The following is a 16,209-nucleotide window of genomic DNA, read 5'->3' on the forward strand; positions in this document are numbered from 1 at the left end:
CTACCAAAGTCTTTCCGACTGGCCGGCCCCAGCGGCCAGCTTGTCCACAGCAGCGGGGGGCCCACCGCCCTCGGGTCTTCCCGCTAGTCCCCTCCCGGTTTTGGCTCGTCTCAGCTCGCCGCCAGCCCAGCCTTCTCCTTGTTTTCAGACTCTAATTGCTGGTAACGCGCGTCACTCTAGCCTAGGCTCCGCCCTCTGAGCGCAGCCATTGGCAGCCGCGTGCGGGTACGCGGAGGCGGCGGGGGGAGGGGAGAGGGGTGGGGAGGAGGTGGGAATTCCCGACGCGAGGCCGGAACCCAGCCACGGCAATGGAGTGAGACCCTCGGGAGGTGAGTGAGGCCTCGCTGGGTGCAGGGTCAGAGGCAGCTTCTGAGGCCTCCCAACCTAGGAGCTAGGGGTCTCCGTTTTAACCTTCTTCCGCTTCCTGCGACGCTGGCTGCCTCCGACCTCGTCTCCGAGACTTCCAGACGCCGCCCTCAGTGCGGTCTTAGCTGATCCCAAGCCTCTCTTCTTTGGCTACATGCCGAGACTACCTGTTATTTCCGGGAAATGGCCCTGGGGAGTGGGTAGTTAAGAGAGTCGTCCAGCACCGAAGTTCGCTTCGTTTCAGATCATCGGTGAAGCCATCCCGGATTTGTCTTCGGCTCCAACCTCCCTTTGCTACGTGCACTTAGTGGACTGGGAGAGAGTGGTCTGCCTTCCTTAGGAAACCCCAGCTCTAGCTCCAGATCCTATCTGGAGCCTGTCCCTAATTTTCTGCGTGCTCCAGGTGAAAGAGTAATGTGATTTAAATATTGGCCTTCTCGTGCCTCAGTTTCCCTCCTTGACCGCTCGCTGAACTTGGGGAGCGATAAATTCGAAGGAGGAAATGCAATCCTGGTGTTGGAGTGGATGAGTCACTTCAGCTGGGAAAGGCCAGAAAGTGGCTGGGCCAAGGGAAGTACATTCTGCTGACCAGCCTTCCCTTTTCTTTGGCTCCTTCTTTCCGGTGTGACCATTCCCACCCATGCTAGTCTTCTCTGTATAGGTCGAGGAGTCACTGAGTTATCACAGCCACCATGGGGCCCTGGGGGGAGCCAGAGCTCCTGGTGTGGCGCCCAGAAGCAATGGCATCTGAGCAGTCGGTACCAGTGGGGCTGGAGGTGAAGTTGGGGGCCCTGGTGCTGCTGCTGCTGCTGACACTCATCTGCAGCCTGGTACCTGTCTGTGTGCTTCGGAGATCAGGCGCTAACCATGAAGCTTCAGGTGAGTCTCTGCAGCTCTGGAGGCTGGGAGAGGTGACTAAGGAGGAGGGGAAGGCAGGAGTGGGTAGAGGGACTTTGAAGGGTTTCATTTGGTTGGTTATAACCCCTCTTGTACTTTACCCTTGCTTAGCCTCAGGACAGAAAGCCCTAAGTCTAGTGAGCTGCTTCGCAGGAGGAGTCTTTTTGGCTACCTGTCTTCTGGACTTGCTGCCTGACTACCTGGCTGCCATGGATGAGGCCTTGGAGGCCCTGCACGTGACGGTAAGCACTGACTTCACCGTGTGACCGAGAGTAGATTAGCTGTGGCCTGGGTGGTGGTGGTACACCCCCAGTGAGTTGGGAGCCAGCAAACTCTAGGACAGCCAGGGCTATACAGAGAAACCCTGCCTCGAAAAACCAAAAAGAAAAACATGGTTACATAGATCTCTCCAGGATTCCCCTCAGGGCTGTGGAAGGCCTTAGTATGTGAACCTGTGAGCTATGGGTTTCAGCAACAAGATCTTTTTTCCGTGTATTCTTTCCCGATACTGGACTGTGTGACCTCTCTGTACTCCCTGAGATAGTGGGAGGAACCTGACCTGGAGTCTGAGCTATTCTCCATTGCAGTTCCCAGGAAGTAACAATGTTCCAAGAATCACATTCCATGCCCGTATCCGTTTGTCCCTCCTTCCTTCTCTCCTTCCCTCCTCATTCTCTCCTTCTCTCTTTTGAGACAGGTTCTCACTGTGTAGGCCTGGCACTTGTTTTGTAGACCTGCCTCACATTTGCAGTGATCTTGCCTCTGCCTTCCGGATGCTGAATTACAGTGTTGTGCTACCTCACTCAGCATTCCCTTTCCTTTCTTATTTTTTTTTTTAAATTTTATTTGCACATATTGTACATAGTAATGGGCTTTATTATTACATTTTCATACACACAAAGTATCTTAACTATATTCATTCCTATTATGACTTCTTGTTCGACTCCCATTGATCATCCTCTTAGCTCTCTTTTGTGTGTGTGTGTGTGTGTGAGTGAGAGAGAGAGAGAGAGAGAGAGAGAGAGAGAGAGAGAGAGAGAGAGAGAGAAAGAGAGAGCTTGACTCCATGAGTTTAACTAGGGTCACCTACATGAACACAAGTTAGGGCCATTTTCCCAGTAGGGTCTAGCTGTGTAATGGGAACTGCTCTCGAGCTCTTGGTTCTTCCTCTTCAACTTCATGGGTTACAGGTGTTCACCAGTGTGCTGGAGACAGATCGCTGCAGATCTGGGGGCGGGGGGGGGTAGGAAGCAATTCCCAGGGGCCGGATGTTCTCAAGAAAGTGGGATAGGGGTCTGAGGCAAGGAAATCTGTTATAAAGCCGGAAGTAGTGCAGTCTCAGCACTTGCAAGGATGAGGCAGGATGATCACGAAGAGTTGAAGCCAGCTTGGACTATCCAGTATATTTCTTGGCCAGTCTGGGCTTCACAGTGAGACTGTCTCAACCCCCTGCCTGCCTCCCAAACAGAAACATTCCAAAAAACTCAGTATAGGAAAACCTGAGACAGCTGTTCAGCAAAGTCATCTTTTTTTCCCCCTGTGACTGAGCGCCCTGTGTCTCCATATGACTGTGAGTGTCCCTGTGACATGAAGCTTTGTATGCGAACTTCTGGGAAGGCAGGCCCAGATGTGGGTCTTTGTTTACATATAACACTGTGTGGGTGTACATGTACATCCGAGACTCAGCTGGGGCGAGTTTCGACCCTTAGTAAGGACTGACTGGGGAATATGTAGAGACATCCTTGGGGGTCACAGCTTAGTGTTGGTAATGGTGGTACTGTGTTTGCGACTGACATCTGATGGGTAGAAGCCAGAGATGCTGCTTACTTACAGTATGTATGACAGCGATGACAGAGATATTTATCCCAGAATGTTATTAGTGCCAGAGCTGGTCTGCATGTAACGCTTTGTGATACCATATCTGTTCCATTAAGTGTTTTGTTTTTCTGTGGCTGTGCCACCACCAACAGACCACAGGGAGCCTGTCTGTGTGGGACTTCAAATGTGTATAACAGCCCCTACCAGACTTTGTATCTGATTTCTTCCCCTTGTCTTGTTTCCTGAACTCTTATTGCCACCTCTGTTCACAGCTTCAGTTCCCCTTGCAAGAGTTCATCCTGGCCATGGGTTTCTTCCTGGTCTTGGTGATGGAGCAGATCACACTGGCTTACAAGGAGCAGTCCAGTCCACCCCATCCGGAAGAGACAAGGGCTCTACTGGGAACAGTGAATGGTGGTCCTCAACATTGGCACGATGGACCAGGGACCCCCCAGGCCAGCGGAACTCCTGCAGCTCCCTCAGCCCTGCGTGCCTGTGTACTGGTCTTCTCCTTGGCCTTGCACTCAGTATTTGAGGGCCTGGCTGTAGGGTTGCAGCGAGACAGGGCTCGGGCAATGGAGCTATGCCTAGCTTTGCTCCTCCACAAGGGTATCTTGGCAGTCAGCCTGTCCCTGAGGCTGTTACAGAGCCACCTACGGGCGCAGGTGGTGGCTGGCTGTGGGATTCTCTTCTCATGTATGACACCTCTGGGCATTGGGCTGGGTGCAGCTCTGGCAGAGTCAGCTGGGCCTCTGCACCAGCTGGCCCAATCTGTCCTGGAGGGCATGGCGGCTGGCACATTCCTCTATATCACCTTCCTGGAAATCCTACCCCAGGAGCTGGCCACTTCTGAGCAGAGGATCCTCAAGGTCATTCTGCTCCTAGCAGGCTTTGCCCTGCTCACTGGCCTGCTCTTTGTCCAAATCTAAGGTGCTTCAAGAGAAAAAGCAGGGGAACTTGACTGTCAGTTTGTGGGAAATAGAAAAGGAGTGGAGAAAGGAAGTGGTGAGGACCACAGTTCTCTGAGAGGTAGGGGGGACATTTGGACTATGAATAATGAGATGGATGTGGGCAGAGACAAGGCTAGCCCCAGACCCAAAGAATAAGAAATAGCCAGGTTACTACAGACATGATCAGGGGCATTAGAATGAGTCAGCCTGCTACAATCAGAGGTCAGGCACTACATCTAAGAGACAAGCTGACAGAAAAACTGAGAGTTAGGCATCCTGCTGCTTTGGGATAAAGATACAGAGGCTGTAAGTCAAAGTCAGTCTCCTGTTGGTTCTAGCCCATTTTACCACTCTGCTGGTTGAAGTGGTTCCTCCTACTTTCTTGCCTCCTACTCTTATATTTCTCTCTTGTCTTCCACCAAGGGACTAGTGCCAAATGGTCTCTCTTTGCCAGTTTTCATAATTTATCTGGCCTCTCCTGTCCTCACTTTTTTGGGTTTCTGTGTAGCCTTGGCTGTCCTGGAACTCACTCTGTAGACCAGGCTGGGCTTGAGTATAGAGATCCACCTGCCTCTGCCTCTCTATTGCTGGGATTAAAGGGGTGCTCCACCACTGCCTAGCTCACTAGTCTATTTTTAAAGTGCCAAATACCTGCCATCCACCCACCCTTTAGTTTGTTTGTTTGGTTTTTTTTTGTTTTGTTTTGTTTTTATTTCCCGACAGGGTTTTTCTGTATAGTCCTGGTTGTCCTGGCCTCAAACTCAGAGCTCTGCCTGCCTCTGCCTCCTGAGCAATGGGATTAAAGGTGTGCAGCACCATGTGTAGCTCACCTGCCCCTTTTCTGAAAGCACAGTGATGAGATGCTAGGTCCTGCCCAGCACCTCTGTGGAGGAGACCTATTTGCTCTTTATTTAGGCCCCACAGTTTGGGGTGAGGCTTGCTGAATTGGTCTGGAGTCAGAGAAAAGTAGGTACTGACACCAGCCACTACAAAAAGTGGACATGGTGGGCCATACCTAGATAATAACAATAACCTGCCAAAACTTTATACCTGAGGAGTCCTGGGTGGGGGTGGGGAGACAGACTCTTCCCCCGCCCCCAGGATTATTTTTGGGGAGGGAGGGCTGTGCATAGGGTTGTACTCTGTAGAATCTATTTTACTAACTGACCTGTTTTGGGACATGTTACCCAAATAAAAGATGTTTCTATACACCTCTATGGTATCTGATTCCGAGCGCGCGCGCGTGTGTGTGTGTGTGTGTGTGTGTGTGTGTGTGTGTGTGTGTGTGTGTGTGTGTGTGTGTGGTGGCCAATCAGAGAGGATATGAATCTCAGATGCGTACAGTTAATTTAAGATCCTTTTGTTCACTCGCCCCACTTCTCACCTTTCCTAAGGATGACCAAATTTCTGTTTTGTCTCTTCCTTCTTCCCTTTCTGTCTCCACCCCTTCCCTTCCTCGTTTTCTTCGTCTTACTTGGCGAATCCCTCTCCCCTTCCCGTTCGTAGGCTTGGGACTGTTGTAGAACTACCTTTCCCGGCTTGCTGCGCGCCGGGAGTAGGTGAAGGGTGGCGTCCATGCCAGCCTCCCGGGGTCACAGGACTGCTGGGAAGTGAAGTCCGTTTCCTGCCCTTGCTGTGTGGCTGAGTTGGTAGAGGAAGCCAGTAAACAAACTACAAGTCCCAGCAGGCGGTACGTCCCGAGTCAGGGCTAGGCTGGGGCCGAGCCGCCGGGCTCGCGGAGGCGGCGGCGGCTGCTAAGGCTGAAGGAGCCGGGTCGGGCCCGCGGCGGAGGCCGTGGCTGGAATTGGGAAGGTGGCGGGGAGGGACGCGGGGATAAGATGGCGACGTCTGGGGCGAACGGGCCAGGTTCCGCCACAGCCTCGGCGTCCAATCCACGCAAGTTTAGTGAGAAGATCGCGCTGCAGAAGCAGCGTCAGGCCGAGGAGACGGCGGCCTTCGAGGAGGTGATGATGGACATCGGCTCCACTCGGGTAAGGGGTCAGTGCCTGGGAGCTGGCTCACTGAGGAGCGGTCGCGGAGAGGCGGGGCGGGGGCGGGAGCCGCAGGGCAGGAGGCGGAACACTGCTAGGACAGCGGGCGCCGCCGTCTGGGTGGCGTGGGGTGAGGGCCCAGGGTCAGTTAGACGAATTTTGCTGGGAAGAGGTGAACACACCGGAGAGGTTGGGGGAGTAAAATAGACTGAATTTGAGTTATTTACATATGAAGCAGGGGTCTCAGGAGGAGATGGGCTGCCGAAGTCCATAGCCAGGGGAATGGCCCTTGCTGAGTACTTTCAGGTACTACACTGAAGCATCCTCAATCTTGGATTATGTGTTAGGAGCATAGTTTGCTTGTCCCTAATATGACCCTTTTTGAGTTTGTGATCACTAAATTAGTGCCTGTGCTCTTATGGGACATTAGGTTCCAAGGGGAAAGGGCCCCTCGAGTGGTTTGATTGGGCTGTGCTGGGTATATTGGGACAGGAAGTCCCCTCCTGTGTCCCGTCCCTTTGCTTCCTTTTTCAAATATTTCGTGTGGTTTCCTGACTTGAGTCAAGGTGAAGACCATTGCTCACAGTATAGTTCTTAGTGTATGGCTCTGGGCCCCTGGGAGGAAAGACAGAGCTTTGAATCGCCAAATTTGGTTAAAGGATCACCTATCCTTTGACTGAGGATGTGCAGAACTTTCTAGGGAGGTGATGCTACCTGTGGGTCAGTGTCTGGAATGCTTCCTAGAGTGCTCTATGTGTGGGAAATATTCATTCCTAGGAAGTTTCACACAGAATTTTCAGGCCTGTGACAAGTTGTTTTTGGAAGCACACCCCCCCACCCCTGCCTTGGTTTCTTGCTTCCCAGGGCAGGTTGTGAGGGAATTGGGGTGAACACTCAAGAGTTTGCAGGTAAGCAGCCCCAATTTAGGGACACAATTATTTTAAGACAGCAGGCGAAGATTATTGCAGTATCTTTCATGATAAAGAGCTGGAAGGAGTCTAATTGGAGATGATGGAGCACACATACTATATTTCAAAGCTCTTTAGTTCCATGTATGACTGTATTTATGTATCTCCCTCTCCTCTTTGAGTTCTGTGTGTGTTTCCCCTTTGATTTTCTAGAGACCACATGCTCTAGTTTGTGAGAATTCAAGATAGATAGGGAGACGAATCTGGTGTGTGTGTGTGTGTGTGTGTGTGTGTGTGTGTTTGTATAACCTACTCTAAACCACCATGAGGATTATGAACTGTTGACTGCTCCCTTTAAGAGCTTTTGATTATGGTGGGGGTAGAGTCAAGAAGATGGGAGAGAGGTTTCTCTCCAGTGGAGAGCTTGAGGCTCTGTACTCTGGACCAGAGCTAGTGTGTGCAAGTGAGGAATGAAAAGTTGGACCTTCTGTCTTTGTGGTGATTTGTGAGCTCTTTTCTACCTACTTTTCTTTTGCTGATTAACTTCTCTGCTGCATGGCAAAATATGGGGGGGGGTGGTAAGGATCTTGGGCTTGGTGTGAGGGGGTAAGGATCTTGGGCTTGGAGTGAAAGGCTTACTTTGCTACCTGGCTAACTGGAAGGGTATGCTAGAGACAGAGACAGCCATGGTGGCATATATCATTAAGGACTTGGAGGGTCTATCCATTAAGCCCAGAGATCAGCATCACCCACTGGCATCACTGAGCTGATCTGGAATAAAGGACGAGTTCTGATCAGTTCTGTGCTACAGTATGACTCTGAGCTCTCAGAATGTACCCTTCCTTGATTACCCTTCTCTGTTCTATGCCCTTATCCCAGCTCTGTTTATGTGGGTGAGGGCAGAGTCTGAGCCTTGGAAGTAGCTACTTACCTCTCACACAAAGGGACGTGTGATATAGGGAGACTAAAACTGTGGCCAACTGAGGGTTATTTTGTCTTATTTCCTTAGCAGACATCTCTACACACTGGCAGGAGATGGCCGTGCCCAAGTTGGAATAAGCTACTGTGCCCTCTCCCTCCTCTTGTCAGTTCAGTCATCTTAGCATCTGGTAGAATACTTGGTTTGCTTACCTCTCTTTTATCATCACTTTTTGCATTTTATACTTTGGGATGTGCAGACTCTGTGCAGCCTTATTCTAAAGCTGGAAAAGAAATGGATCCCAGAAACCTACAGTCCTCAGAGTATAAAGGAAAGAAACTAGCAATAATGAATCTGTTATCAATTCCTGCCTTCTTCTCATTAATCTTGAACACATCTGGAAATGAAGGCAGAAAGTGCCTAATAGGCCACCATCTGTAACTTGCTACAGTGGGGATACCAAGAGACAGAGACAGGCCTTGCCCAGCACGGTTCTTCAGGCAGTAGAAGCTCATTGATTAGGAAGCTGCAGAAGGGCTGGGATGGGTTGTTTGTACGAGGTCTTGCTTTTCCCCTTCACTGCCTTTGCACTGGCAGATATCTTAGGAAGCAGTAGTGTATTCTGGTGACAGACATGGCCAAAGGGAACAGTACTTACAACCTTCCTTGACAAACCCATTTGTCTTTTCTGTCTCAGTTACAGGCCCAAAAGCTGCGACTGGCTTATACAAGGAGCTCCCATTATGGAGGTTCTCTGCCCAATGTTAACCAGATTGGCTGTGGCCTGGCTGAGTTCCAGGTGAGTGGACACCAGCCAAGGAGGAGTGCAGGCTCACAGGCTCCTTCCCCTGCTGATTCACCTGTCCTTTTGGCAGAGCCCCCTTCACTCACCTTTGGATTCATCCCGGAGCACTCGGCACCATGGGTTGGTGGAACGGGTACAGCGCGATCCCCGCAGAATGGTGTCCCCACTCCGCCGATACCCCCGCCACATATCCTTCAAGAGTGACTTAAGGGCAGAAGAGTGATAGGAAGGGGCTCTTTAGAGACTCGTGGAGGGAAGGGGCTTTCTCCTTTGTATGCTTGGGTTCACCTGTCTCCAGTTCTTTCGCACAGTCTGTGTCTTCTGTGGCTGTGTCCTCCTTAGTGCGGGGTCTGGCTGGCCTCACTTCTGCTCACTTCCTGTAAAGCAAGACTCCCTGTTACCTGGGAAGGAGATTCAGTCCCTTCTCTCATTCCTAGAGACTCTACCATATTTGTCTCCCTAACCACCCTACTCAGGCATTTGCTTGATTGTTCCGGCTCTACTAAGCTTGGCTTGATATTTTTCCTCCCCCCTTTCTTTCATTCATTTTCTTTCTTTCTTTCTTTCCTTCTTTTTCTTTCAAGTGTCTCTCTATGTGGTCCTGGTTATCCTGGAGTTTGTTATGTAGACCAGGCTGGCTTATGTAGACCAGGTAGATATCCTCCTGCCTCTGCTTCCTGAGTGCTAAAATTAAAGGGGTATGCCAGGCCTGGGTTTTGTTTGTTTGTTTGTTTGCTTGTTTTTGTTTTGAGATGGTTTCATTCTACAGTCTGAGATTTTCTGAGTTTTGACAGATAAATCAGGTAGGGTTCAAACATTTGGTGATCTCCTTGGCACAGCCTCCTAAGTACTGGGATCACAAGTGTAGACCACCATGTCTGTTTTTTATTTTGTTTTGTTGTTTGCTTATTTTTGTGGCTCTAGAGCCTAACAAATTAGGTAGCCTTCATTGAAATATAACCCTAGTTTCTCTTCTTTCTTTTTTACTTCTGTTCTTGTGTTTGTATGGTGTGTGTGTGCACTCGTGTGCGTGTGTGTGTGCTCACGCACGCACTCTAGACACAGCATCTCACTGTTGGGATTATAGCACTGAGCCTCTATATGTGACTGACTTGTATTACTGCACGCTGTCTCCCTTATTCTCTCATCTGTTCTCTCTCCCTTTTTCCTTAACTACAGCTGTTTACATTGACAGTTCTCCCTATAGCCCTGCCTACTTATCTCCTCCCCCAGAGTCTAGCTGGCGAAGGTGAGTCCAGAGCAGGTAGAATTTCTCACCCATTCAGTCTCTGACACGTTAGAGAGGCTGTGGTGGGCTAGGTACTAGGCTAAGGTATAAAAAGTACCTCCTCTTGTAAGGGCCAAGCTGGGAGGGTGGGGCAGCTGGGTAGGTGGTCAGAGTCCAGACTTGGCCATGTTGACACGAGTGGCCAAGCCTCCTACTCCAGCTAGCAGAACCAATGGAATTGTAGCCAAGCTAGGGTGTGTGTGAGTGTGGCGGGGGGAGAGTGGCAGGGTGGCAGGTGAAAATGGCTCCTTTTTCACAGTTGTGGATGCCAGGTGTAAGGCTGTAACCCTGTCAGGTCTTTGAGCCCCTCCTTTTTCCATCTCAGCTCCAATATTTGTGTCCAGAAAACTTGCTAGGCTTTTGCATTTCCACGCAGCTTGTCTTGGCAGAGAGGAGCTTCTGTGTCCGGATCTCTTAGATTGAGCAGGGTTGGGTGGGCTCATGGATTAAGGGCATCAGAAGAGCCAGAAAAAGGCATGATACTGGGTACCAAGGCCTTTTCATATCCACCCTGGCTGTCGTACATTTCCCCGCCCCCATGCCTTTCTTATCCATTGCCAGTGCCTTCTTCCTCCTTATAACTTTTCTATCTTAGGATGATGCCCTGGGGCAACCTCCCAGCTGAGAAGGGGCAGTTGTTTAGACTGCCATCTGCACTTAACAGGTGATGGTCCTTGATTTCTTTAGTCCACATCTCTTCTCTGTACTTTCTGGGGGCCCTACCCTATCTACTTTATCCCCCTTCCTAGACTAGTTTGAATATCCCACTGCTGGGCAGTGTTTTGGTACCTGAACGACTGTTACTGCTACTCATTTCTGCTCCTCCAACAGGACAAGCTCTGACTCTGCTCTTCACACAAGTGTGATGAATCCTAACCCCCAAGACACTTATCCAGGCCCCACACCTCCCAGTGTCCTGCCCAGCCGGCGAGGAGGTAGGTGGTCCCAGGGAGTAACTGTGGAGCTTTTTACTGAAGCAGACAAATCAGTAGGCACTGCAACCACCTCTGTTGCATCCCAATGCAGGTTTCCTGGATGGTGAGATGGATGCTAAAGGTATGTGTCCTTTACCAGTTGTGGGTAAATGAATGCCAAGTGTCTGGGACTTTGTATGGGCTCAGGGAACAATATTCCCTCTTGGCTGCCTTTGCTTCTTGTCCTGCCTTACTGGATCCTTCTCCAGCTTTCCCATCACCAGTCTCTCTCTTTCAAGTCCCTGCTATTGAGGAGAACTTGGTAGATGACAAGCATTTGCTGAAACCTTGGGATGCTAAGAAGGTAGGTAAGGGCCACTGGGTATCTTCCACTATCCCTCTGCTCTCCTCTTTCCCTGGGACAGCCCTTCCAGGGTTCCCACTGAGATCTGTCCTCATTTCTAACCCTCTTCCTTCTCTTCTCAGCTGTCCTCATCTTCCTCTCGGCCACGATCCTGTGAAGTCCCTGGAATCAAGTAAGTAGCATTATAAAGCTGAAGTGAGACCAAGGGAAGGAGAAAGAGTTATGAAAGACTGATTTCTGCTCTTCTCTGACCACTTTCTCTTTACCTGTCTTTCTTCTTCTGTCCTCCCTAGCATCTTTCCATCTCCTGACCAGCCTGCTAATGTGCCTGTCCTCCCACCTGCCATGAACACAGGGGGCTCCCTACCTGACCTCACCAACCTACACTTCCCTCCTCCACTGCCCACGCCCCTGGACCCTGAGGAGACAGTCTATCCCAGCCTGAGTGGGGGCAACAGTACCACCAATTTGACTCACACTATGACCCATTTGGGCATCAGTGGAGGTCTGGGCATGGGCCCCAGCTATGATGTATCAGGTGAGTGGCTACCTTGTCCTGGTCATGTGACCACAAAGTGTTGCATGGCTAGAAGGGGGATGGGTAAAGGGGATAGAGGCTTGATCTGGTATCCTGTGACTGCCCACCAAACCCGCACCTCATATTTCCTCATTGTAATTCTCACTAAGTACAAAAGTAGGTGTGGCTTTTCTTAGAAAAAAAGATGGACAGTAACCCCCAAATGAGTAGTACCGATCTCATGGTCAGGGACAGAGCAGGGAGGACCTTGCGTTGCCATAGTTTTGTCACTGCTACCCATTCTGGTTGGAAAGGGGCTGAGTTCCCATCAGTAATGTTGGCATCTCTGGTTTTTTGTCTGTGTCTGCAGGACTTCACTCACCTCTTAGCCACCCATCCCTGCAGTCCTCCCTAAGCAATCCCAACCTCCAGGCTTCCCTAAGCAGTCCTCAACCCCAGCTCCAGGGCTCCCATAGTCACCCATCACTGCCTGCCTCCTCCTTGGCTCACCATGCACTGCCCACCACCTCCCTGGGCCACCCGTCACTTAGTGCCCCAGCCCTTTCCTCCTCCTCTTCCTCTTCTTCCACTTCATCTCCTGTCCTGAGTGCCCCCCCTTACTCAGCTTCTACTCCTGGGGCCTCTCCCCGCCATCGTCGTGTGCCCCTCAGCCCCCTGAGCTTGCCCGTGGGCCCAGCCGACGCCAGAAGGTCCCAACAGCAGCTGCCCAAACAGTTTTCGCCAACAATGTCACCCACCTTGTCTTCCATCACTCAGGTATGCGTGGCCACCTTCCCTACATATGTTCCCCTTCTTCTCCTTCCTGTGCCTGCCCCTGTCTCATCCATCCCCTTCCATTCCTCTGTCCTGTCCCAACCCATCTTTTATCTATCTTTCCCCTCTTTGCTTGAGTACATTAAACCTTTTGGTTTCACATCATAGTTCTGCCCCTTGATACTTGTCTTCGTTCACAAGTTATTGAACTACTCTGAGCCTTGACAGTCTCATATAGAAAACAAGGATGGGTTTGTGAGCATCGGATACAGTAACATACTCTAAGTATTTAGCATCTTGCCTAGCACAGGCACCATGTAGCTTATCCATTGGCCTTTCTTTGTTCTTACCCTCCCTTTGCCAGTTCACCTCATCCCCAGTACTTCTGTTCTGTCTCATCCCTCTCCTATTTCCCCTTCTTTACTAGAACTCATAGAGCCCAAGAGTCTCAGACCACAGAGCCCAGTTCTTTCACACTAAAAATGAAAAACCTGGTGCCTGAACTGAAAGTAATTTCCCAACATTTACACAGTGGTGGAGATAGTGTCTGATGTAGTTCATCTGGCCTTGAACTCAGTATATAGCTGAGGCTGACTTAGAACATCTGGTCCCTGCTGCTTCTACTTCCTAAGAGCTTGGACCACAGGCATGAGCTATCATGCCCAGCTTCCTTCTCTTTTTTCTTTTTCTTCATCCTATTCCTTTCCTCCTCTGCCGTCCTCTGCCCTACTCCATTGCTGTTTCCTGGATGTATGTTCTGTGTTCCATCTGTACCCTCTCCTGTAGGAAAGACATGCCAGTGAAGACAGTTCATCCTCCACATCCCCTCTTCTTCCTCTCCTTCCCTCAGCCTGCAGTGATCATCCACACTGTGGCATTAACAGTCCGTCTCTTGTAAGCTGTCACAAGTAAACAGTTACTGATAGTCAGGTACCAGGGTTTAGGAACAATCACTTATGGAATGGATGTAAGAGTTAACCTTTTGTTAGCCTCACTGAGCACCTACATTTTGAAAGGCATTTTGTGTAATTTCTACCAACCCCAGAGATGTGCATGGAAGCATAGGGTGGTGTTGTTCTTTTGGGGAGAGTGGGGAGACAGCTCCCACCCTTAGCCAAGCAGAGGCAGTGTTCTTGCCTCCTGAGTGCTGAGGTTACAGGTGTTGCACCTGTACACCTGACTTGGAGCATTGTTATTTTTGTGTTGAGGACAGATGCAGCTTACAAGGTGTGGAGCTCTAAGAGTTCTTTTGGGGGATCACACTAAAGAATAAATTTTCTCCCTTTTCAGGGCGTCCCCTTGGATACCAGTAAACTGCCTACTGACCAGCGATTGCCCCCATACCCATATAGCCCCCCAAGTCTAGTTATACCCACCCATCCACCCACGCCAAAGTCTCTACAGCAGTTGCCCTCTCAGGCCTGCTTAGTGCAGCCCTCAGGTGGACAGCCTCCAGGCAGGCAGCCACATTATGCGTCACTGTACCCACCTGGGTCCAGTGGACATGGGCAACCGCCTTACCACCGCCCAATAAATGACTTCAGCTTGGGGAATGTGAGTATGCAAACTCATAGCTCTGAGGTGGGAGGGGCCGAGGGTGGGTCAGGTACCTGAGTGGTCACTGAATTGGGAGATATGGGTGGGACCTCTTTTTCTCCCAGGTAACATAGCACTGCCAGCTTGGGGCTCCTGTCTTCCTGCGTTTGACCCCTACTCCTGCCCCTGTTTCTGCTCAGCTTGCTCTTTGATGACTCCTGCCTTGACCCGTTCTCTTCCTGGCATGCACATGCTCTGGCCCAGCAGGTACGGTGCCCACACTTACTTCGGGCCCCGTGCTCGCTTCTGTTGCTCTGCTTGCTATCACCTCCCTCTGTGTTTGCCTTTCTTCCTGGGGTGGTTGGGGCTTGCTAGGCAAAGGGGACATATCCGCAGAGCTAGGCAGGATTCCCTGTTCTGAAGCCCACTTCCTTAAGGTCTGTCTGTGTCCCTAGCTGGAGCAATTCAACATGGAGAGCCCATCAACCAGCCTGGTGCTGGATCCCCCTGCCTTTTCTGAAGGTCCTGGATTTTTAGGGAGTGAGGGATCAGTGAGTGGCCCCCAGGACCCTCATGTCCTCAACCACCAGAACTTGACCCACTGTTCCCGCCATGGCTCAGGACCTAATATCATACTTACAGGTAAGGGTGGGTAGGTGCTGGTGGAGATTGGCAGGAGGAATTGACAGCTTCAGTGATGTACTAGGAGATTGAAGGGTTTGGTTGGAGATGTGTGGCTTGGGATCCTTACCCACCTCTTCAACACACAGGAGACTCTTCTCCAGGTTTCTCTAAGGAGATTGCGGCAGCCCTGGCTGGAGTACCTGGCTTTGAGGTGTCAGCATCTGGGTTGGAGCTGGGACTGGGGCTGGAAGATGAGTTGCGCATGGAGCCACTGGGCCTGGAAGGACTGACCATGCTGAGTGACCCCTGTGCCCTGCTGCCTGACCCTGCTGTGGAGGATTCATTCCGTAGTGACCGGCTACAGTGAGGGAACCTTACTGCCGTCCTTCTTCATGGCCCTGTCTGCCCCAGATCCTTTTTCTAATATGAATGAAGGATCCTAAAACTGAGGAAAGGGAAGGGGCTTGGCCAGGTGGCCCCTGAATGTTATACATCTGGTGGGCTCGGAAGAATTCAAGGGAGGGCCTAAAAGCACTTGTAACTTTGAAATTCGTCTGTCTGGAGGTCAGAGCCTGTTGGCAAGCAAGGTGTAGAGGGGAATCTTGGAGAGAGGGCTTGTCCAGAAAAGGGTGGGCATTACCAGCCCCTCCCTATTTCTCTTCCCCTTGCAATGGAAGAGAGAGCCAGAGTGGATATTATTTTTTATTAAATATATTATATGTTAATAAAAAATCCTATTAAACCTTTTGTGTGCTTGGCTGTTTGGTACGTGGCTGGGGACCTAAGGAGGTTTGGTGTCATAGGTCCTTTTGTGTTTCATGTTTTGAGGCAAGATTTCTATAGCCCAGGTTACCAAGAAGTCATACATGACCTGTATGTAGCACCTGTTTCCTTAGTGCTAGGATTATGGGTGTGTGTTCATCCTCTCAGAGCTTTTGTGCTTGTACAGGAGCACCATCCTCAAATTTAGGCCCCAAACTGACATCTCTTAGAACCAATACAGACTTCACCGAGGGCGGCAGGAAGTCACCTTATGTGCCCTCATGTTTGTCTAAAGCCCTGCTGCAGCATCAGGGGATGGGGCACCCTGACTGGCCAGACAAGTTAATCTTCTGAGGCCTAGGGTAAGGAGATGGCTGTTATCCCAGGTCACAGTTGTTTCTGTTAGAAAAAAACCTCACCTCTCCTGGAGGTAGCTATTTGGTTCTTCTGAAGAGAAGTAAGCAGGTCTAGCTGGCTTCCTTGGCCATTTAAGTTTGGAGGGCCTGTGCAGTTTCATGTTCCGAGGGTTGTATGTCAGTTCACCCAGATCCATTGAGTTTAGCGCAGTAGATCCTTGGGAGACAACCATGTTCCACGAAGGTTTGTTAGGCTTCACCCAGTATGATGAAAGGAGTGCTGCTTCTCCACTATTCGGCTTCATGCCTTTCTTCCTCTTTTTCAATGTTCTTGTCATTTCTCGAAAGAAGAACTGAGAACTTCTGGCTCTGGCCAGTGGGTTCTAAACGTGGAAGTGGGGAGTCACCTGGGTTTCTCAG

At 50.6% G+C, this 16,209-nt stretch overlaps 2 protein-coding genes across 5 annotated transcripts; both read left to right on the forward strand.

The window, feature by feature from the left end:
* The first annotated feature begins 261 nt into the window (after nt 1-261).
* Nucleotides 262-5,242, forward strand: SLC39A1 (solute carrier family 39 member 1). The gene is made up of 4 exons (XM_080916463.1): nt 262-329; nt 1,028-1,245; nt 1,375-1,505; nt 3,354-5,242. The coding sequence occupies exons 2-4, from the start codon at nt 1,059-1,061 to the stop codon at nt 4,008-4,010; spliced, it is 975 nt and encodes a 324-aa protein (XP_080772589.1). The 5' UTR covers nt 262-329; nt 1,028-1,058; the 3' UTR covers nt 4,011-5,242.
* A 543-nt stretch (nt 5,243-5,785) lies between these two features.
* Nucleotides 5,786-15,395, forward strand: CRTC2 (CREB regulated transcription coactivator 2). Of its 4 annotated transcripts, XM_080916137.1 has the most exons (14): nt 5,786-6,022; nt 8,547-8,648; nt 8,725-8,839; nt 9,840-9,903; nt 10,538-10,606; nt 10,774-10,877; nt 10,969-10,998; nt 11,156-11,220; nt 11,343-11,392; nt 11,514-11,758; nt 12,108-12,514; nt 13,802-14,065; nt 14,503-14,689; nt 14,818-15,395. In XM_080916137.1, the coding sequence occupies exons 1-14, from the start codon at nt 5,870-5,872 to the stop codon at nt 15,036-15,038; spliced, it is 2,076 nt and encodes a 691-aa protein (XP_080772263.1). In that variant the 5' UTR covers nt 5,786-5,869; the 3' UTR covers nt 15,039-15,395. The 4 variants fall into 4 exon arrangements, with proteins under 4 accessions (XP_080772263.1, XP_080772265.1, XP_080772264.1 ...); XM_080916139.1 differs by lacking the exons at nt 14,503-14,689; nt 14,818-15,395 and adding an exon at nt 14,173-14,273; XM_080916138.1 differs by lacking the exons at nt 11,156-11,220; nt 11,343-11,392 and having other exon boundaries at nt 11,576-11,758.
* Nucleotides 15,396-16,209: the final 814 nt, after the last annotated feature.

This window comes from Micromys minutus, assembly GCF_963924665.1.
Source record: "Micromys minutus genome assembly, chromosome: 4".
NCBI lineage: Eukaryota > Metazoa > Chordata > Mammalia > Rodentia > Muridae > Micromys > Micromys minutus.